We start from the raw sequence: 22,601 nt of genomic DNA on the forward strand, positions 1-22,601 counted from the left end.
TCATTAAGACTCTATTATCTAAAAGTTCTGTTAAAAAATTCAAGTCCAGTTAAAACTAAAGGAAAAATACTCAGGTCACCCACTAGGAGTTTAAAATATACAAGCAGAAAAATTTACCATTACTAACCCAGAGCAGAAGCACAGCTATTTTTAACATAGATGTGGAACTGGAAGTTCCCCTTGTTGGTGATTTCTGGAGGTAGTCAGGTGTACCCACCAGAGTTTGAGTGACCTCTCTGTCTGTGAGTTCACTACTATCACAGGAGAGCACTCTTTAGAAACCATGCTTGGACCCTAGGAGGATTGATCCATTAGCTTCCTCCACTTTGCTGTGTCAGTCGGAAGGGGTGAAGCCCAGAAATTTGCATCTTCAAACAATCTCTTTGGGGTTGCTGATGTCACCAGGGCAGAGAATTAAAATCCCATAGATATCACTGAGCTTTCTAGCAGCCCCCAGTGGAGTCGGAATCCATTACGTCCCTTCCCCTTTATGAACTGCATCATCTTTCATACTCTTAATCACCTAGATAAAACCTAATTAAAAAATAAGTTGCAAGTGATAGTTTTTTGAAGAAGTATCCAAGTCTTGAACATGAAGAACATCTTTGAAAATCCTTAACATGTAAAGTAATCTTTGGTCTCTGGTCAAGAGAATAAGTCTCAGGTGTGATGCTTAAATTGAATTTAATTAAATACAAATGATGCAAATTCCAAGAGATAGCCACCACCACTTAGGACTTCATTTCTCTGGCATATGTACTGGACCAATTTAGGCATACACAACAAAGGCAATGTGTAAAGGACCTCCATGTGAGCAGCTAGAACTCAGTCCAGTTCTCCAACTTAGTGACTGCCATGTCCCTTGTACTGAGAGGACACGGGGGCTGCTCCTCCACTTTCAGTTCACTTGGGCAACTCTAGTGCTGACTCCGTGGAAGCTGAGCATTGTAGCCACCAACTCTGGAAGATCAAAGTCATGTTTCCAGCCCCAGTCCTTCCTTGCATTGCTGTCATCTAGAATCATGGGCCAGCTCTCCGCTGGGGAAAGACACAGGAGAGAACACTGGATTATCCTGGATCTGGATTTGTGGATGGTTGGACGAATTTTATGTGAAGGCAGAGAGGGAAGGCTTGTCTTTGACTAGAGCAGAACTAATACACACAGGGCCACTTCTTCTGAAGACACTGGGACCCTGACCTGGCTAGCATGTCTCTGGCAGGCTTTGCCCTTCTCCCTACATTCCTAAAGCTAGCCATCAAGATCTACTCCTTTGTTTGGCCAATTCCTCCTCTTGAGACTGATTACCAAGGTCCAGTTAACAAAGCTCAGAAGTCCAGCAATCAAAGGCCACCTTTGGCTCACCTAATTGAAATTAAACACCTCATCCTAATACGGACTTTCCCATTTTACCTTTGTAAACCACCGTTTTTCAGTGAGCCATGTCTGTCTCCTCTCTATCCAGAGGCGGTCCTTTGTCCTCCGGAGCAAACGCCCTTTGCCCCTCTCTCTTGCTCATTTTCTCTCCTCCCTCTTGTTCCCTTCACCTTCCCCCTCATCCTCTATCTCCTGTCTCTGTCCCTTAACCCTGCCCTCTGTTCTTCTAGGGCAAATAAGTCTCCTTTGTGCTGAGAACTTGGTCTGAGGGGTCCTGAGCTGATTCTTTCCCTTTCACTGGGCGCCTGCACTGGGGTTTCATGTTATTAAAAACCTCACAGAGCTTTGAAAGGGGACGTTCTTCGGTCCAGAAGGGTGTTCCAGACTATGAGTAATCGTGAAATGGGGCCGGACTGTTTCCTAAGCTGGAACCTTTCTTCCAAGGACTATTTTTCTACACGGAAGCATTTGTGGATGGACCACCACAGCTCCTCAGCCTTAAACCGCCCCCACAGGGTGGCGTGTGTACTCACCGACCCTATTTTGAGCTAGCGTGGACTGGCGTGCGGACCCACCTATAGCCTGTCGGAGAGGATCAACGCAGTAGGTGATCTGGAAGTCAGGCGCGTGCTTGCGGAGCGCCAGGGCCAGCTCTTCGGGGGTGAAGCTCATGGCGTTGATGTTGTAGGTCCTCATGGACAGGCACTCCGCAGGGGCTTCCATGACTTCCAGTGTGGCCCTGAGGCAGTCACTGATGTACATCATCGGGAGCCTGGTGCTGGCCTTGAGGTTGCATTCAAATGTGCCGTTCTTGGCTGCAGCGTGGAAAATCTGGACTGCGTAGTCTAAAAGAGAATCCTAGCCCGTGGGTTTTCTCAAGCAGGAGGGAGAAGGGTCAGAACTGAGATGCCAGTTCTCCAGTGCTCTTAATACAGAACCTCTTCAGAATATTAGGAATGTTAAGTTCCCAAGAAAGATCTGAATAGATGGGCTACATCAAGATTTACTGTTATACACAGATAAATGAGAAAAATTTTAGTTACTGCATTTTGGGGGCCAGGGAGAGAAAAACACTCCCTACTTTGCCATCTCTCTTGAAATACCAGTTTCTGGACTAAGCAAGGTCTCCCTGAAAGAAGAGAAATTAAAGATGGAGGAGACTGGAAATAGCACTTACCAGTTGTTCCTCCTCCAGGCTGGGAATCGGCAGAAATGATTCCAGGATATCTCAGGCACCGGAAATCTAACCCATACCGGTAATAATAGTACTAAGGGGGGGGGGGGGGAGAAAGAAAACAATAACTCTGCAGATCAGATAAAACAAAAATAGCTTTTTCCTAAAATATCATCACATGCAGTTAAAATGTTCCTCAAAAGAATAAGCATTTGGGGCCTGGAGGATGGCTCAGTGGTTAAAGGCATTTACCGCACAGCCTGGTGACTTGAATTGGAGCCTCAGAACCAACATAAAGGTGGAAAGAGACTCCATAGTTGACCTCTGACCTTCACACACATGCTGTGGCACATCCGTGTATGAATATACACACATAACATGCATAGACACAATTTTTAAAAGGAAAGTAATGGAATTTTCGGAATGTCTATGTTTCTCACTTTTGTTTAATAACTTTTTATCTTCCAAGAATCAACATCTTGTGCTAAATTAACACTGTAAATGATGGAGCAGCCTGCAGGTGGCACTCCTGCTCCCTGCCATGAGCACTACAGGCTTGCTTCCCCCTGGGAGTTTGATGTCCAGTGCCTGAAGGACCAGGCGTTGACTCCAGTGTATTATAAAGTCAGAGTAAAAGCATCGTTGAAGTTTTCCACAGTACAAAGTTTGTTGTCTGGAGAGATGACCCAGTTTGTAGAGTGCTTCTGGCACAAGCATGAAGAACAGAGTTAGATTCTCTAGAACCCACTTAAGGAAGCAGGGCGCAGCATGTGGCTGTAAACCAGCACTAAGAGAGTGAGACAGGATCCCAAAGGATCAATGCCTGTAAGCCTAGCTTACTTGTTCCAGGTTCCAGGAAGAGACCCTGTCTCAAAGTTTAAGGTGGAGGGGAATTGAGAAAGTCACCCAACTTCTGGCATCCACACAAATGAGTACATACACTTGTTTGTTCCCCACATATATTCTCTCCCTCTCTCCCACTCCCTCTTTGTCTCTCTCTCATGCAGAAAGTTTTAACACTCCCACTAATAACCCCAGTGTTGAGAGCCTTACAAATGAGATAGGTAGCAAGCACAGGCAGAAGCAGTTTCAAGGCCAGAGTGTCCAGAAGTACTGTGTGTTACTACCACAGCTGTGGACAAGGGGCAACCTATAGCCAAGTTGTTCTTCATGGCCTACAAGCAGCCTACCATTTAACAAACACACTGGTAAAATAAGCATCTCTGGGGTGCAAATGTTTCCCTAAGAATGAAGCAGGAAGTGTCTGAAGCAGAAAGAATGGGGCCAGACACATAGAATTATCTGATCCTGAACACTGAGCAATCTTGCCAAGAAATGCTTACCTCTCCCATGAGCTCCGTGTGGACCTTGGATACCCCATAGATGGTCCTAGGTCTTTGAACACAGAGATCAGGTGTAGGGTTTCGAGGAGAGGTAGGTCCAAAGGCTCCAATCGTGCTGGGCACAAACAATCTCACATTGTATTCGGCTGCAACATCTAGAATGTTATGCAGTCCTGAAATAAATAAACACTATGAAAATCTGAAAATAAAACTCCTTACCAAGAGCTGGAAAAACTGGCCCCACTGGGCCAGAGCCAACTGCTCACCAGTTATATTCACATCTCTGGCCAACGGCACATTTGCTTCTCCCACGGCACTCAGCAGGGCACTGTAGTGAAACAGCCAGCTGATACGGTGGTTCACCACAATCTCACGAAGGTTCTTGTAATCCAAGATGTTGGCATAAATAAATGGGCCTGTAATCACAGAGTGACAAAAGCTGCATGCAGCTAAGAGCTAAATGCACTCCCTGTCTCCTGCCGCTGACTTTGAGAAAATCTCATTTTCTCTCACCCGCCCTCTCCCCAACCTTCCTGGAGCAGAACCTGGTTAGGTAGCCTAGGCTGGATTGGAACCTTGTGGTCCTTCTGCGCTAGCCTTCTGAGCACTGGGTTAACAACCATGCTCTATCTCCCATGTGTGCTTTCTTGGAATTCTTTGTTGCTGTTGTTGTTGTTGTTGTTGTTGTTGTTGGTGTTGTTGTTGTTGGTGGTGGTGGTGGTGGTGGTGGTGGTGGTGGTGGTGTGTGAATCCAGGTGCCCTCAGGGGCCAGAAAAAAGATGCTGAAGCTATTGGTGGTGAGTGCTTGTAAGTGCATGTGCCCATGGAGCCTTAAAGAGAGTCTTGAATCCTCTAGAGCTGGAGTTACAGGTGGTTTGGGCCCATCTGATGTGGGTGCTGGGAACCCAACTTGAGTCCTCTGAAAGAACTCTTAACCACTGAGTCATCTCCCCTCTCCATATTCTTCAACCTCTTTTCCTCATCAAATAACTTAATTTTTGTCTGTAGGCTCTTTAAGTCAGTCAGTCAAAAACTCAGGAGATAGGAATCCAAAGTTTTAGTTCAAAGACATTATTTTAAGTAATATTAAAATATATTACTCCAAACTTCAGGTTCCACAGAACACTTCTACTCTTTGACATTTGAACAGAGTGTATTGGAAATACACTTTTAAGCCAGGACCATGCTGCAGTCCCTCCTTGGGTTGCACGTGGACTCCGTGAGCTTCCCCTCTGACAGTATTTTTGAATAGTAAAACATCAAGGACCATCTATATCTTACCACTGTGGAAGACATGAGCAGGAGGCTTCCTTATGTCTGATAGGATCACATTGTCCTTCCCAAATCGTTTCCTGTAGGGAAAGAAAGCCCGCCACCCCCAACATGTCAGCAATGTCAAGGATACAAGTCTAAAGGGAACTCATTGTTTCAAATAGACACTGCAACTTCTGGGCCTTCCTCAGTACCACTGTCACATGCCCCTCAGCCTTGCCTCCCCGGGTTCACACCTTTTCTTCTCATAGCCTGTTCTCTGCTTCTGTCCCCTCCCCTACTGTACTGTCACCAATGCTATCTCCATATCTTTGGCACCTCCTCTTCTGCTTTATTCTCTCATCCTGCTGTCTTCTGTCCCAGAGTCCCTTTCAGCTACTATAAGCCCCCTGCCCTCTGTTCCCAAACAACTAAAGGGTAAGTGATTCACTTGGGGTGATGATTCTCCATGTACCCAAGTCAGGACCAAGGCAAATAGCTGGTATTGTGCCAAGGAGGCAAAATAAAATGTTTTACAAAGCTAGTTAGGTGTGATGTCTTAGAAGCAGAAAGAGGCCAGAGACGAAAGAAAAAATAGCCAATGTTTACAGAGACAATTGTACACCCTTAAGAACTTGATTTTGAAACTTTTACCTCAAGAGGTTAGCAAGTCCTACTCCCAGTTGGCCAAGACCCCCTAGGTGAAAAAGAAAACAGGGTGAGACCAAACTGCAAATCTATCCAGAGCATAACAGTGGAAAAGGTTCCTCCTGTTTAAGTGAGTTGAAGAGAGGGGGGAGGGTTGGTGATCTGATTGAGTTGCTGCAGACGACTCTTAGCAGCACTGCAGTACACTCAGAACACAGGATAGCCACTGCCCATCATGGACTGGTATCAGCGAAGGTGAGAGCTTTGGAGGAAGAGGGAAGCAAGGACACAAGAAAGTAACATTGATGCTGCGCACAGCTCCAAAGAGGAGAGTTCAAGAAACCATTTGACAAAAGGACAAGGGACAAGCTGGTGTAGTAGTACACACCTTTTAATCCCAGCACTTGGGAGGCAGAGGAAGGTGGATCTCTTGAGATCAAGGTTAGCCTGAAGCAGCCAGAGCTACACAGATCCTGCCTCAAAAATAAAATAAAATCAGTGAGGAGCCACCAAAATAGAAAGGATAGTAGCTTCCTAATTTGGAGGCTGAAGCCAGGGACTAGGAACACGTTTGGAGTAGAACAACTGTAAAATTCAGGCAAGACAGGTACATGGCAGGAATGTAGCACACTGAGACTCCCTATCAGTTAACACAGGGCTGGAACCCAGAGGCCCTAGAGATGCCTCCCCAGTGGAGACAGAGAATGAAAGAAACTGACAAAGAGCAAGTTATGTCAGGAAAGGGAGAAATAGAATGTGTCAATCAAATGAGAGGTTGTCTTGGGCTGCTTGGAAGCACCCCATCAGTGACAAATGGAGCTTATAGTGAAGAGGTGGGGTGGGCCAGGTATTTAAGGCAACCAGAAGCCCGGGCAGTGCTTATATCCCATTTTATTTCCAGCACACGAGAAAGTGCAGTAACAGTATGTGATCATTGTGATGGGTGGTTCTGAGCTTAGGCTGGGGACTCTGGCCAAGGAAAGGTGTGCCTACAAGAAAGATGTGTTCTAAAACTGGTACCCTTGATGTCCTTTCAGCGTTGCTGCCCTGACCATTACCTATAATACAGAAGGAAACCAGGTTCCAGGGCAGCTATCTGGCCCCTAGGTCCACTCAGAAAACACATTTTTTTTAGGGAAAGCAAACATAGGCAACAGTTATGAGTAAGGGGAGCTAAAGAGGGAAGAACCACACCGTCTTGTTTGCTCCTCCATTTTAGCTGAACTGTTAATTCCCAAAGCTGGGAGACTAGGTGTTAGATAGGCTCCCTGGTATGCAGACAGACAGGGAGAGAGGCTATGACTAGGTAACAAAGTTGGTGAATTTTCAAGATGGCTGGCTTCTTCCTCACCTTCCTGAACCCAGACAAAAGTCAAGCAGCTTAAAATAAAGCCTTATGGGCTTTTCTTCCACCAGTAGGGCCCTTGAAGGTGGACTGACTCAACAAGTTCAAGGCCAGATCAGGACATGGTTACACAACAATTGTGGGCCAGTCTGTCTCTCTTTAAACTGGCCAACCCCAAATTAAGGAAGAAAACTCTTCAGAGCCTTTAGAATCCCCAGCCCTTGGGCTAAGAGACTAGATTTTTGGCTTCAAGTCCCCCTCCTGTTCTCTGCCTACTTTGCAGGGAGTCCTTTCTCTGAGCGCCCAACCTATATGCATCTATCTCCTCACCCCTGAACTTTCCTCAGAGCCCCTGCTATGCTACTGTCTCCCTGTCTACAGTGTTAATAATCCTTCTGATAAATCTCTTACCCCCAAATAACAATCCCTTCTAATCTAAACCCAGGACTTTTCAAAACAGGGCTGTGTCTGATAGAAAAAAGGGTTGCCACCCCAACAAAAAGTACTTTATGATGACATGCCTCACTCAGAGACCCTTTCTGCAGTGCGACCATTAAATCCATTAAACACCACTAAATCTGGTGTTTATCATAGCCTGCTCTGATATAGCATAGCACACTCCCTGTCACCAAGAAACAGCTCAGAGAAAGCAAGACTCATCCCACAAATGAGGAGGAGGAGAGAAAGAAACCAACCTGTGATCAAAACCCTAGGAGGCTCTGCTTCCGAGAATGAGGTGGAGTGGAAGTTGACATTTGCTGGGACTCGATGCTGGGAGCTGCCTAGAAACTGCCAGGGCAAGACAAGCTTCCGGCAGCTAGAGGCTTTGCTCTGTGCTGTCCTGCTGACCACCTGTTTTAGCATCCCAAGGAACAGCATCTGATCTTCTGATACCCTGGGAGCAAGGAAGGATGGAGTTCATTACTAACTTTACATCCATTTGGTCCCTGGAAACAAGCTGCCTAGGCTGAAATCACACTTACCACCAGTTCAAGAGTAACACCTTCTTTTCTGATTCAGGAATGCATCAGTCTTAACTGCTGACTTTCCTATAGGAAGCCAGTCATGTGCCTGCTTTGAGTCAGGCTCAGTGACAAAAGAAAGGATAAATGTTCCCACAAAGCCTAACCTGGGAGTATTACTGAAACCAAGTCAGATGCAAATCCACGGTGGGGGTCAATAATGCACAAACAACTTCAAAACCCAAGAACAAAAGAAACCAGTCACCAGATCTGTGGAGGACTTGCAATCTAGACTACAGTTGCTAACAACCTGTGCACAACATAAGCCATCTGGAGGGGACAAGCGGGTCCCAGACTAAGTAGCCAAGCATTGACGATCTGTGCTAACTCTTCAGATGTTACATTTGGAATGAAGCAGACTAGGAAAGCAGATGGCTAAGAGAAAAAGGCCTGGCAATATTTAGTAAGCTGTGAACAGCCTTTGTTTGACTCCTACTTCCTTCGAAACTCATTTTGAAAAGCTATTTTCCAAGTGCTTTCAAGACCACAAATGTGCAAATACTTCCCTCCTCCTCCTCTTCCTCCTCCCTTCACTACCAGCTGACAGTGGAACCATTTCTTGTCTCAGGAAGTTAGGTTCATATGCGCAGGACTTGTGTCCACACTGTGAACAGAAAGTTTCCAGGAGAAAAAAGGAGGAGGTGGGGGCAGGACAGGCACACACCTATGTACTGACTACAAAGATGGATGACCACTTAGAACAGGTAATTGTGGAGAATTGAAATGCTTATATTCACCTTGGGTTATCATTGGTCTCTGAAACTGCCACCTGTTGCCCACCACTGTGTCTAGCCTATTGTGACGTATCAGGTAAATCCTTTCAGAGTATATTAACGTAGCAGACTCCCATCAATCCTAAAGTTAACACTGTCATCGGGTCATATCCAAAATATAGCAAAGATGTTTCTCTGCTTTGCTCTAACCCACTTACCTGATGTTCCCATCAATGGGTTTAAAAAGTTCCTTGATTTTGTTCCATAATGGTGAAACTGTTTCCCTCCAAACAAGAGTGTCTTTGACCCAAGAACACAGGTTGGAGTACCCCTAAATAATATTTCATGGCTGTGGGCAATAAACAGTTACCATTTTGAGGAAATGTTTTAAAACCTTATGAGTCATGGGAGGGGCACATTTTTTTTAAGTATGAAAAGTTCAGGTGGCTAAAACTCCAGTAGCCCCTGGTGGGGCACGGGGATGCCAGTCATGGGCACATCACTGGCTTTCCGGCTCCAGGTTAGCAACAGATAAGAAGCAACCAGTGTTGGCCCCAATACACGGAATACAGGGGACATCTGAGACTCTCCTTAACCACTCTCAGAGGGATGCTGTTGGAAAACTCCTCCCCGCAGCCAAGACCAGGTGAGAACTCAGATCTTTTCAGTCACTTATCAGCAAGTTCAAAAGGAGACCAAGGAAGCCTTCGAACCACAGGATTCCCCAGGACATTGAAAGTCAAGGACAAATTCCAATTCCAAAAAGCACAAGAATGACAACTCCCCTCCCCCACACTGCTGACCTACCTCATTATCCCCTCTTCAAGGAAGACACAAGGAGGTGCCTGATGGCTTCTTAGCCAACGGCCAAATGCTTTACTCTGGCAACATGGACAACATATACCTGTGCTGGCAATCCACTAACAGCCGTTATTGGTCCTTCCTGCTTGCCACAGGCTAGCAGAACTACCCTGATCTGCTGTTTTAAGCCTGCTGCCCTGCTCTCCAGCTGGAGAATCCATGATGGGATAGCTTTAACGTGGAGACACAGAATCAGAGCAACAGAAACTTCTACCCACAGTGCAGTTTTTCCAAGTAAAGACAATTGTCTTTCTACTGCCCAGTTCATCTCAACACAGCCACATGCTGCATAAAGCCATCTTGCTCTGTAGGAGGCCATGCAGTAATAATTCCATAATAAGGTGAAGGGATGTAATAATCAACTAAGTGAGTGTTGGAATTTCCTACCGATGTGTTTCTAGTGTCTCCCCTGTTGTGTGAGCATGACCAGACTCACAGCAGCAGCCCTCAAACTTTCCAATTTCAAGATTCATTTGCACTTTTTTTTTTAAAGACAGGACTCACTGTATAGCCTCAGCTGTCTTGGAACTCACAGAGATCTGCAAGCTTCCCAAGTGTGTACTCCGCACTCAGCCTCCTCTATGCTCTGAACAACTGTGGACTGAAAGCCAGGTGTGGTGGCACACAAGCCTTTAATCTCAGCACTCCAGAGGTAGAAGCAAGCAGATCTCTTTGTCAGGGACAGCCTGGTCTACAAGCTTCAGGACAGCCATGGTTACACAGAGAAATCCTCTTTTCCCAGTCCGTGAGGCTGGGATGAGCGTGTTGATTCAGGGGAATCGGGGCCACTGGTGCTTTCATATCAGTCAAGTCCATGCAGCACACTGCCATGGGGTCATTGTATTCCTGGTGGCCGTGGGCTGCCAACCGAGGTTTGGAGAGATGACTCACCGTTTAAGACCATTCAGAGTGGAAGCTCTGTGATTCTGTCTGGTGTCCTTTCCCCTCAGCAAGACATTACTCTGCTGCTTCTGGACAGTACGATTTGATAATCTGTCCTGTCTGATGCTTAGCCTGGGGACCCATCCAGCTTGATGCTTCTTCAACAGCAGTTTATTCTAGTTTCTAGTCTGAAAATCTAATCATTTGGGACTTTTAATGAGTTTGCACTATCTAGTTAAGACATTCAAGTCACACTTGTCAGAGGACTCACAGTGGCTTGTCTTGACGTTGCGACCCTGATACCACTGCATTATTTAGAATGGTGGGCTGACAGGAGATCCTCAGGGCAGCAGGAAGCTAAGGGGCACTTTCAGTTATGCCCTTGTCTCTGGATAAACTCCCCTTCATGAGCCAGGAACTGGCTCAGAGTTGATGTTCACGGCAGCCTTCCTTACATTCATGGGCATGGAATCATTCATTCCTTTAGCATGTATGAACGGGGGCTGAAGAGATGGCTCAGCGGTCAAGGGCACTGACTGCTCTTTTGCTGGTTCTGAGTTCAATTCCTAGAAACCACATGGTGGCTCACAACCATCTGTAGTGGGATCTGACTCCCTCTTCTGGTCTTCAGGTTGTGTGTAGATAGAGCACTCATATCCATAAAATAAATACATCTTAAAAATATATGAATGGATATTGTTATATTGCAGTATTAGATTTCCAGTCACAAATAAGTGCATTTGCTTTTTGATGCCTTTCCATGTGGATGCAGGAAGACTCGAATCCAAAGCCACAGACATAAAAATAGGCTTGAAAATGTACAGCAGTCAAAGCACATTCATCTCTAGAAACACAAGATACTCAAACACACCGCTCATCATAGATCTCCTGAGAAGCCCTTAGTGCTCTGGGGGAGAAAACGCAAATAGCAGCATTCTTCCTCCAGTGGTCTGACCGTGTGGACTCTTCTTGTGGTCTTTGGGATCTCCAGGGCTCCCCAGATCACACTCTGAGAACAGCTTTTGCAGGGCCAGAAGGTAAATTTGCAAAGAGCAAACATGAGTCCTTGGTCCCTCTTTGTTAAAGTCAAACAGTAAGTAGTCAGTGGACTCTCTCCCAAGCATCTTGCAGACTTTAACTGCAAAGAATGAAACTGAGAGGACAATGCACTCTTCCCCTCAAGTAACAGGATGATTTCTTTTTTCCCATCCAGAACATGCAGGACCCTCAGGAACACCGAGAGGGGCGCTGCACTAGTAACTTGGGTAGATTTGCGTGTACTTGCACCTGGGTGCAAAGATCTCTCATAAGCTGCTGTGAGCCCAGGCTTCCTTGAGAAATGCTCAGGTGAGAGTTCAGTCAGGGTTAGTTACACTGGCTTCAGGTGTCACTGGCAGCGTATATGTCCCCGGAGGGCAGTTCCAGCTGCCCCGGCCAGCTCGAGAAGCACAGAAAGCAGAAGCCACGAGGACTTTATCTGTACTCTGACGATGTTCTCAGACTAAAACGACTCAGCTTTACCTCTGGGAAGTGGGATTTCATCACAACTGTCCTGGAATACACAGTTGTGCTTCAGTAGTGTTCCTTAGAAATAGCCTTTTCCACCAGGAGGAAAGGCTTCAGGGCTCCAACCACCATAAAACCACCCTAAACTTCTAACCCCAATCATTCTTAGTCACAGAAACTAAATGGAGACCTTTGAAGCCTCAAGCCCATCACAGTAAGTATAAAATAAAAAAGTATCCACCCTGCATGACTGGAGAAAGAAGGCGTGGTCTACACACACAGCAGAATTTCAGCCTTTAAAACAAAACAAAACCAACAAAAGTAAGAAATACTGTCACATGCTATATAGTATGGATGGGACTGGATGACATGGGGCTAAATGAAATAAGGGCACACACACACTTGCTTCCACCCCTAGTCAACATCCCCAGAAGCAAAGTAGGACATTGCCTTTGGGAGAGAGGAGCATCCCAGAGACCTACTGCACATAGGACACAATACCGACTTTTAAATATTTATTTGTGTATTTTATGAATATTGGTGTTTTGTCTGCATGCACACCCCACACTACTGACCTTTTTTTTTTTTTTAAAAAAGTGCTCAATATGATAATTCTGTTGTTAGCTGTTCATAGCTATGGTCAAACAGAAAAGAGTTTAACCAGCTCCTAGACTCAGAGTAAGGTTTGCATAAATGTGTGCGCATGCATTCTCTCTCTCTCTCTCTCTCTCTCTCTCTCTCTCTCTCTCTCTCTCTCACACACACACACACACACACACACACTATGGAGGAACCAGGACACCAGGCAAACCCCAATCCCTTCTGTACCTCTTCCCCAAGGGCACAGACTTCTGCTTCTCAAACCTGCCCTAAGACCTTATCTTTCTCTGCTGTCTCTACAGAAAATTTTCTGCTGTGTTTAATCCCATTCTGCTCTGTGCCCAGAAACCTGTCTAGGAAAAGCCAGCACTGCCTGAGTGCAGCATCCTAATGCCAATGTCTTTTCATGTACTGCCAGCCACACCCACCTTCATTTGGACTGGGTTTACACACCTCAATCGTAGGCTTTCCGCAACAGTCAAGGCAGCCACCAACCACCACCACTCCCTCCCCTGCCCTCCAAATCGGGGATTAATAAAGTTCCGGGTTCAAGGACACCACTTAGCTCCAGAGTTCTGAGCAGCAATTCCTTCACCCTCCACGGAGTCCTCCTGGGGACACCAGAGCCAGGTGGCACACCACCATGCTCTCACTGAGCCTGGGTAGTCTCTTGTCTCCTTATTCTCAGAAATCAAACAAAAGTGTCACCATATTGAGATACTTTAATATAAGCAGACAACCTAAAAAGGCATCTGGCAAAGGTCGATGTCCATGTTAATGTCATTCCCGTCACTTAAAAATTAATATAGGAAAAGCCTGGAATTTACACACTGGTCACTGAAAGGAAGAAAACTGCAGGAGGGAGCTACATAGTGTCTGGGAAGGAAATTCTACCCCCGTGTTCGGCTTTCACCTGCTGAGGTTGGGAAAGAACCGGAGGAACCCAGGACAGCCAGCCTCAGCTTGCTCCCTGATGAAAAGGGTGTTGGGGCCCTCCCAAGCCATCCTTTGGGAAGATCACATCCCAGATTACTAGACAAACCAGTTTTCTGGGAGCCGTGTGCCCACTTCTATTCCTGAGATGTAGAGCACTGCTAAGAGCAGGAGGGTGCGGACGGCGTCTCGCCACCCCCACCCTGGGCTACGTAGAAGCCCTTTTCTCCCCTGGCGGCCCAAAAAGCAGTGGCGCCCTGAAGTCTCTCCCGACCCCAATCCAAACAACAAACTTCGCTGGTCGTCCAGCGCGCCCTGAAAGAGGTCCAATTCCCGGGCACAGACGCGGCAGGAGACACGGACCATCTCCTACACTGACCTGCAGACGCGGAAGACTGGATGCTGAGAATGCCACAGCCGGAGCCGGAGGAGCAGCACGTGCAGAGTCAAGAGTTTGATTCTGCCTTTTATTCTTTCTCCGCTCCGGACCCGCCTCGCCTCGGGAGCCGCCCCACCCCCCATCCCCCACCCCACCTCACCTCCGCCCCAGGACGTTAGTGGTAAGCCCACACCTACATCTGGGACAAAGCTGACCTTGTAGCTGCACCAGGACGCGGCCACTCCCCTTTCATAATTGACAGGGGTTAGATTTGGGACTTGCATGCCACAGCTGGAAAGATCTGCTGCGGACCTGTGTCTGGTGGCAGAGCCGCCAAGAGTCTAGCACTTAGTCCTTTCTGGTTTCTGGGAACACTGATGTTAAATTAAGTGGCTTTCAAGGCAAGGACTAAGCAGGATGGGGCAGCATCTCAGAAGGGAGGGTTAGAAATTCTGAGTGGCAGCCTCAAGCCAGACCCCAGCGTGCCCACCCGACCCAAAGGCTCCCATCTGGAGCTGAAAGAGGCCCTGAGTTTATCTCCTTTGGCAGTCCAATGTTGTAGCTGCCCTGCTCGAGCAAAAATATTTTAAGTTTAATTACAGGAGGTGGGGTAGATGAGAGCCACAGTGTGCCTGTGGAGGTTGGTAAACAATTTGCCAGGGTCTCAGAGATTGAACCCAGATTGTCAAACATTTTATCCACCGAACTATCTCTCAAGCCTCTACCTGGAAGTTGGACTTGGGGGCATGAAGTGAGTTTCCCCAGGAAGGAGTGGAGGGAGACAGGAGGCAGCAGCACCAATGTTAAACATTTCCCAAGGCCCACTGACTTATTAACTGATAGTGGAAAGCCAGACTACTACAGGTTGGGAGCCACACTTATCTCGGGCTATCATAGTCTCTGGATAGCCATTTATTGCCCATCCCCTCCGTGTGACCTAACATCCTTGTGACTGTTAGGTAAATCCTTTGGGAATGTACAAACAAGACCCCTGGCTTCCAACAGCCCTGTGCTGGTTAATTTTTTGTCAACAAGACACAGCTAGACTTACCGGGGAAGTAGGAACCTCAACTGGGAAGTTGCCTCCATCAGATTGGCCTGTAGGTAAGTCCGTGGGCATTTGCTTTGACTAAGGCTGATGTGGCAGGGCCCAGCCCACTGTGCACATGCCACCCAGAGGCAGGTAGGCCTGAGTTGTGTAAGAAAGAAGGCCAAGAGAGCTAAGGGGAGCAAGCCAATAAGCAGCACATTCTACCATGGTCTCTGCCTCAGTTCCTCTCCTGGCTTCCCTCCATGATAGATTATAACAGAGATTCTCAACCTATAGACTCTTTTTTGGGGGGTCACATATCAGATATCCTAGATATCAGATATTTACATTACAATTCATAACAGTAGCAAATTACAGTTATGGAATAGTAACAAAATAATTTTATGGTTGGGGGTCATCATAACAAGAGGAACTGTATTAAGGGAATGTAGCATTAGGAAGGTTGAGAACTACTGAACTATGAGCCGTAAAATGTAACTAATCCTTCCCCCATCCCCAAGTTGCTTTTGGTCATGGAGTTCATCACAGCAATAGAGGCAACAAGAACAAATCCAAATAAGAATGCTCCAGACGATGTCCGAGGGCTATAGCAGGTACTTCCTGTCTTGGCTGCTATGGCCAATCTCATGTTTCCATCCATGTATTATAAAATGTCTTGGGTTGGAGAGATGACTCAGTAGTTAAGAGCACTGACTGCTCTTCCATGGGATCTGTATTGATTCCCAGCACTGACATGGTAGCCAACAGGAGGCAAAGACAGGCAGATCTCTGAGTACAAGGCCAGCCGAGAACACAGCAAGTTCTAGGTGAAGAAAAGTTTAAGTCCAGGTTTGGTGGACCACACCTTTAATCCCAGTGCTTAGGAGACAGACATGCAGATCTCAGAGTTCAAAGTCATTTCCTGTGGAGCAACTTCCAGGACAGCCAAGCTTATGCAGTGAAGGAATTGAAAGACAGAGAGCTGGTGATAATGTAATAGAACAAGGGGGTCATGTTCCACTCCAGCAAGCAGCAGAACTCGGCAGCTTTGGCCATGTGTCTCTGGCTTTAGAGTCCAGAACAGAAGGGACAAATGATGCTGGTGAGCTGGAGATAGGAAATTAGTGGTGATTAAGAAGAGACCAGCATCACTGAGGTGAAATCTTCTGGGAAGTGTTTTCTGAGAGCACAAAGAAGCTACGTTCCAGAGATAACCAGCGTATTGGAGATGCCAGTACCATGGGATGATCACCAAGAACAGCAGCAGCAGTGGAGTGGATCGGCCTGAGCTTAGAGTGCTACAGAGAGCAGAGCTGGAGAAGTGACACCAGCCCTTTGGAGGAGCCCAGAAGATCATGTGAGGATCCCAGACATTGAAACACGAAGCTGTAATATTGAAGTTGCCTGGAGACCCAAGATGTTTGAGATGCCAGAGCTGTGGGCTACCTGCTGAGGAAAGCTGCTGACAGGGAGTGGAACCAGCCCAGGAGAAAGACATTTGTTGCAGTCAACACAGATGAAAAGGGAGTGGAGATCTGAAGACTGCTTTGAAACCAGACATGGAGGTGTTTGGAGTTTCCCCAGCTGGTTTCCTGTCTTGCCTTAGAGATTACAATTAAGTGATTGGATGACTCTCAGAAGAGACTTTAAACTTTGGAATTTTAACATTGTTGAGACTGCTATAGACTGGGGACTTTGGAAGTTGGACTAAATGTAATTCTTATATCATGGCTAGGTAGGCCCCCATACATTCATATGTTTGAACAAGCCTATGGGTGCCAAGGAATGTGATGGTTTGTATATGCTTAGCCCAGGAAGTGGCACTGTTAGGTAGTGTAGCCTTGTCAGAGTAGGTGTGTCACTGTGGGTGTGGGCTTTATGACCCTCATCCTAGCTGCCTGGAAGCCACTATTCTGCTAGCAGCCTTCAGAGGAAGATGTAGAACTCTTAGCTCCTCCTGCACCATGCCTGCTGGGATGCTACCATGCTCCCACCTTGATGATACTGGACTGAACCTCTGAACCTGTAAGCCAGCCCAAGACTTGCCTTGGTCATAGTGTCTATTCTTAGCAGTAAAACCCTAAGGTAGTGGAGGTAGGATCTGTCTCACTTTCAGTGTCAGCACAAACCCAAACAATTAAAATGTGGATAAGCAGTATCCTCTAGTCCACACTGATCCAAAGAAGTATGGACTGGGGGTTGGCTCAGCCCGCACAGTGCTTACCTGGCATGCACAAAACTCTGTGATTGCCCTTAATTCCAGCATTAGGGAGGTGGAGAGAGGAGGATCAGGAGTTTAAGGTCATTTCAAGTTACATTGTAAGTTCACAGTCACCATAAGCTGAGACTCTGCGTCTAGGTCACTGTGTTATTGTTGTGAATAGACTCCGTGACTGAGGCAACACTTATGAAATAATTGAATTGGGGACTTGCTTAACGCTACAGAGTTAGTCCATTTTCATCATGGTGGGGAGCATGGCAGCACACAGGCAGGCCTGGTGCTGGAAAAGTTTAAGAGGTTTATATCCTGTTCCACAAACAAAGAGAGTGGTGGTGGGGGGAGAGGCATGGCCTCTTAAAAACCTCAAAGCCCACCCCAGAGTCACACCTTCTAATATTTCTGATCCCTTCAAATAGTGTCACACCCTGATGTCTACAAATTAAAGTATGTAAGCCTATAGGGCCTTTCTTTCTTTTCTTTTCTTTCTTTCTTCCTTTCTTTCTTCCTTCCTTCCTTTCTTTCTTTCTTCCTTTCTCCCCTTCCCTTTCCTACCCCTCTCCCTCCCTCCCTCCCTTCCTTCCTCCCACCTCCCCTCCTTCCTTCCTTCCTTCCTTCCTTCCTTCCTTCTTTTCTTTTCTTTTTTGTTTCTATTCACTTTACATTATGGTCACAGCCCTCCCTCCTTTCTTCTCAGTCCCATCCTTATAAATCCCTCCCTCCATTGCCCTTGGGTACCACCTCACTCTGGGGCATCTAGTTCTAGCAGGTCTAGGAACTTTCTCTCCCACTGAGGCTTAACCAGGCAGTCCAAGCTGCAGGAAGGGGGATCCAATGACAGTGATAGAGACTGGACAGTCTTTCGAGGGTCATTCTTATTCAAACCACCACACCCTGTCTTAAAACAAATGAACAAAGAAAAACAACCATCTTTAATTCCAGCCCTAAGGAGGCAGAAGTTGGCATAGTGAGTTCTAGGTCAGTCAGTAATACACAGTGCAGCCTTGTTTCAAAACCATGAACAAATTCTCTCCAGTCTCCAGCTGGCTTACTGAAGAGTGTTTCTCTTTCCTGAGAGTTTATCCTTATACCTAACAGTGTGCTAAGAGATCTAGTTTTGATTTCTTTTTTTTTTTTTCTTCTTTTTCTTTTTTTCGGAGCTGGGGACCAAACCCAGGGCCTTGCGCTTCCTAGGCAAGCGCTCTACCACTGAGCTAAATCCCCAACCCTCTAGTTTTGATTTCTTTCAGGTCCACAGATGCAGTTAAGGTACAATGAGCAATACGTGCACAATTCCTTTTGTAAACAAAAAGGGATGGGGATGTAGCAGGGTTGGGGAGGGCTTCCAAGGAATGGGATATGAACACCGCGTTATAGGAGATAAAGGAGAAACGAGAATGGGAAGGATTTTTTGACCTGAAATTCACTGGCTCTGCCTGGCAGACATTGAGCTGAGAAACAGATCTTCTCCTGCCTTTGGATTCAAACTATTAGTCCATTTTCTGTGGCTATAACAAAATACTGGAGAATGAGTATTTTATGTTTAAGGGAGAGAGAGTCCACTTTGAAGATTCAAGTGCATCAACTCCAGATGGCCTGGGTGGCTGAAACACAACCCAGAGGAGAAGCAGCCTAGGGATCACTTTATGCAAGCGATCAAACGTGCTGGGTAGCCTTGCTTCCTAGAACCCACTCTTGGAAAACTCACCTGCTGTTCAGGACCAGCACCGACCCCTTCCAAGTGCCTAACGCCCCACCTGCTAAAATACTAGAGCAGGGATAAAGGTCCCACCACACTGAGGACCAAGCACACGAACTCAGGGGACAAACCACAATGGGGACTCAGACTGGAACTTAAACCACCTGCTGTCCTGGTCCTCAGGCCCACACACACTCCACCTAGAACTAAACCCCTTGCTCTTGCACATTTCCAACTTGCAGGTTTGGGAAGTTCAGCTCCATAGTTGTGGTAGGCAATGTCATAATCTTTCTCCTTCTCTAGAGTACCCTGAGTATCCATCGGAATGCACGGGGGATTTTTGAAGCCACTCCTAGGACTGGCTTGTCTGCTAAAATCCTTGTCTGCTCAATCCTTTATGAAATGGCACGTTTGCATACCACTAACTTACATCCTCCTTTGAACGTTAGATTTTTCTCTATATGTATAGTGCTCAATAAAATATAAATGTGACTAGGGGATGTCATATTCAGTACAGACACAATTTCTGTCAAATATTTTCAATTCATGGTGAGCTCAGTCACCAAATGTGAAATCCTCAGACACAGAATCTACACAGGGAACAAGTTCCCCATACATTCCAAGGGACGGGTATATTTAAGATGAGGGCATTAGTGTGGAACTTAACAGAGTAAGAACGAGAAAGGTGGATACTTGGACACAGAAATATACAGAGGGTTTCTCATTGGCTCTAGTTAAAACAAAGATCAGCCAATGTGTCTATAAGCCAAGGAACGCCAAGGCTGCCAGAAAGCTACATGTAAATTGCTAATCAGGGAAGAGGTCTACCTGCAATGTGTTTTCCGAGTATTTTCTGATTTATTTTTCTACCATTTCCTCTCCTACTGCTGTCTTCCATGTTGAGATGCTGGGTACTTTGTTTCATTATCATAGGATATGCTTTTATGTCCTCATTTTATATTGTTTTCTGTATTTTCTGACTACAATGAGAATTAATAGGCTACTGTCTTAGTTAGGATTTTTATTGCTGCAACAAAACACCATGCCCAAAAAACAAGTTGGGGAGAAAAGGGTTTGTTTGGCTTACACTTCCACATCACTGTTCATCATCAAGGGAAGTCAGGACAGGAACTCAAACAGGATAGAACCTGGAGGCAGGAGCTGATGCAGAGACCATGGAGGGGTGCTGCTTACTGGCTTGCTCCCGGTGGTTTGCTCAGTCTGCTTTCTTATAGAACTCTGGCCAGCCCAGAGATGGCACCATCCACAATGGGCTGGGCCCTCCCCCAGCAATCACTAAGAAAATACTCTACAGTGAAACTTTATGGAAGCATTTCCTCAATTGAGATTCCTTCCTTTCAGGTAACTCTAGCTTCTGTCAAGTTGACAGAAGACTAGCCAGCACGGTAACTGTGATGATCAAGGATCATCTGAAATCAGCTAGGGGGCAAACCTCTGGACACTCCTATGAGGGATCACCTAGATGAGCCAGCCTGTAAGACTGTCTGTGGAGACTATTTTAGTTATGTTAATGGATATGAGAAGACCCATCTGAATTATGAGCAGGGTTATTCCAAGAGCATGTGTGCAGGGGTGTCAGTGTGCATCCTGACTGCACAGATGGAGAAGACAGTCCAGGCGAAGGTGGCAGGGCCTCTGTGTTTTCCAGATGTGGATGTGATGTGACCAGTGTTCAAGTTCCTACTGCCCTGGCCTCCTCACCATGATGGACTGTGGACTGCTCCTTGAACTGTGATTGTAAACTCTTTCCCCTTAAGTTTGTCTTTGTCAGGGTATTTTATCCTAGCACTAGGAAACAAATGGACACAGTAACCTGGAGCTATAAAAATACATATAACTTGAATTAATGTTCCGACAGTTTAGAAATGGTGTGAAAGCTCCATCCCTGGGTCACTCTGTTCTCCGTCCTTCCTCATTCATGCCCCAGTGCTTTCGACGTAATGCAGATTAAACGTGCATGTCTTTATTCTTGCAAGCCTGTGAGTCACAATCCAAGCTGCAATCCTTCTGACCTCTCTTTACTCACTTGCTCATTCCTATCGAAGACAAACGCTTGCTCACCCACGGTCAGAGATTTTCTAGCACCCTCTTATTTCTCCCTGAAGGTCTCCTGTGAGTATTCTCCAAAGGCCACATCCTATGATAATCAACTCCTTAACTTAGATTAACCTTGTCTTTTATTCACATATTAAAAATACATTTACAAATTAAAATCACAATGGCAATGATTCTTGTATTTGCCCTTGTAATCACATGCACTGGAGACATGTTTTTCCCCCTCAGTTTTCCCTTATCTAGGAATATCTGAATTTCCCCCTCATTTGTGACAGATATATAATTCTCAATATTATACTACTGACCTGTGAACTCGGTAGCTTTTGATGAGAAACCAGTTGATGATTTCTTGCTGAAGGCCAGTAATGAGTAGTAAGTTTATCTCTTACTGCTTTCTGAATGGTGGTGTGTGTGTGTGTGTGTGTGTGTGTGTGTGTGTGTGTGTGTGTGTTCAAGGCTTCAGTATAATAGGTCTTGGCTTATACTTCGGAGGCTGCTTGGCTTGATTTCGTCTATTTATGCTTTTCATTGAATATGCAGAGTACTCAGGCCTCTGTCCGATTCTTCTGCTCCTTGCTGGGATTTCCATTGTCTATCTGCTGTCTATTTGATGATGTCCCACTGGTCCACTTATTCTCTTTCTGTTCACACACTGGATGATTTGTTCTTTGGCTCTGCTGACCCTTTCTTCTTCTAAATCAAACATTTATAAACATTTTCTACTAAGTCTTTCATTTCAGATGTATTTTTCAGATCCAAGGTTTCAATTTCTTTCTAATTTCCATATTTTACTTTTTCATTTTGCTGAAAGATTATTTAGCACCTTGTCAATGTTTTCCTTTGGCCCTTTGAACACATTTAAGATGTTTGCTTCATAAATCCAATGTCTGGATCTCCTCCTGTATAGTATAGTATAGTTATTTTCTATTTATTTTGTTCCTTTGAATAAACTTTACTTAATTTATTTCTTTGCATGTATTATATTTTTGTTGAAATGGGATATTTGATTATAATGGAAACCAGATGCACACCCAGTCTTCTCTGGTATTTATAGTTGTATTTCTCTGGTATTTAGTGGTACTAAAGGTTGTGAAAGGTTGTTTGGTAACTTTAAAATATTAACCATGCTTAATACTATCTAAGGCTGTGGTAGTCTATAACTTTTTTTTTTAGATTTATTTATTTATTATTTATGACTACGCTGTAGCTGTCTTCAGACACACCAGAAGAGGGCATCGGATCCCATTACAGATGGTTGTGAGCCACCATGTGGTTGCTGGGATTTGAACTCAGGACCTCTGGAAGAGCAGTCGGAGCTCTTAACCACTGAGCCATTTCTCCAGCCCGGTAGTCTATAACTTTATTTTTTTCCAAAATGCCTATTTTCAATGATGGTTCTTAACATTTTAACCTTCCTTTTAACCCACTACCCACCAGAGGTAATGGAAAAGAAAGGATACAGGGGACGTGGACCTGCTTAGAAAAGTTCTTTGGAGCAGCTCCCACCTGTGTTGTTAGGACATCGGCCGTTCAGTTTACCGGTTGG

General features: G+C 45.7%; 1 protein-coding gene across 1 annotated transcript; it reads right to left on the minus strand.

The window, feature by feature from the left end:
- Positions 1 to 553: 553 nt before the first annotated feature.
- Tdh (L-threonine dehydrogenase) lies at positions 554 to 14,095 on the minus strand. The gene is made up of 9 exons (NM_001106044.1): positions 14,033 to 14,095; positions 7,832 to 8,031; positions 5,798 to 5,840; positions 5,174 to 5,244; positions 4,159 to 4,308; positions 3,893 to 4,065; positions 2,553 to 2,643; positions 1,951 to 2,220; positions 554 to 1,038 (listed from the first exon to the last, which is right to left on the minus strand). Exons 2-9 carry the CDS (start codon positions 8,013 to 8,015, stop codon positions 899 to 901), a joined length of 1,122 nt encoding a protein of 373 aa, NP_001099514.1. The 5' UTR covers positions 8,016 to 8,031; positions 14,033 to 14,095; the 3' UTR covers positions 554 to 898.
- Between the last annotated feature and the right edge of the window lie 8,506 nt (positions 14,096 to 22,601).

This window comes from Rattus norvegicus, chromosome 15 (assembly GCF_036323735.1).
Source record: "Rattus norvegicus strain BN/NHsdMcwi chromosome 15, GRCr8, whole genome shotgun sequence".
Lineage (NCBI taxonomy): Eukaryota > Metazoa > Chordata > Mammalia > Rodentia > Muridae > Rattus > Rattus norvegicus.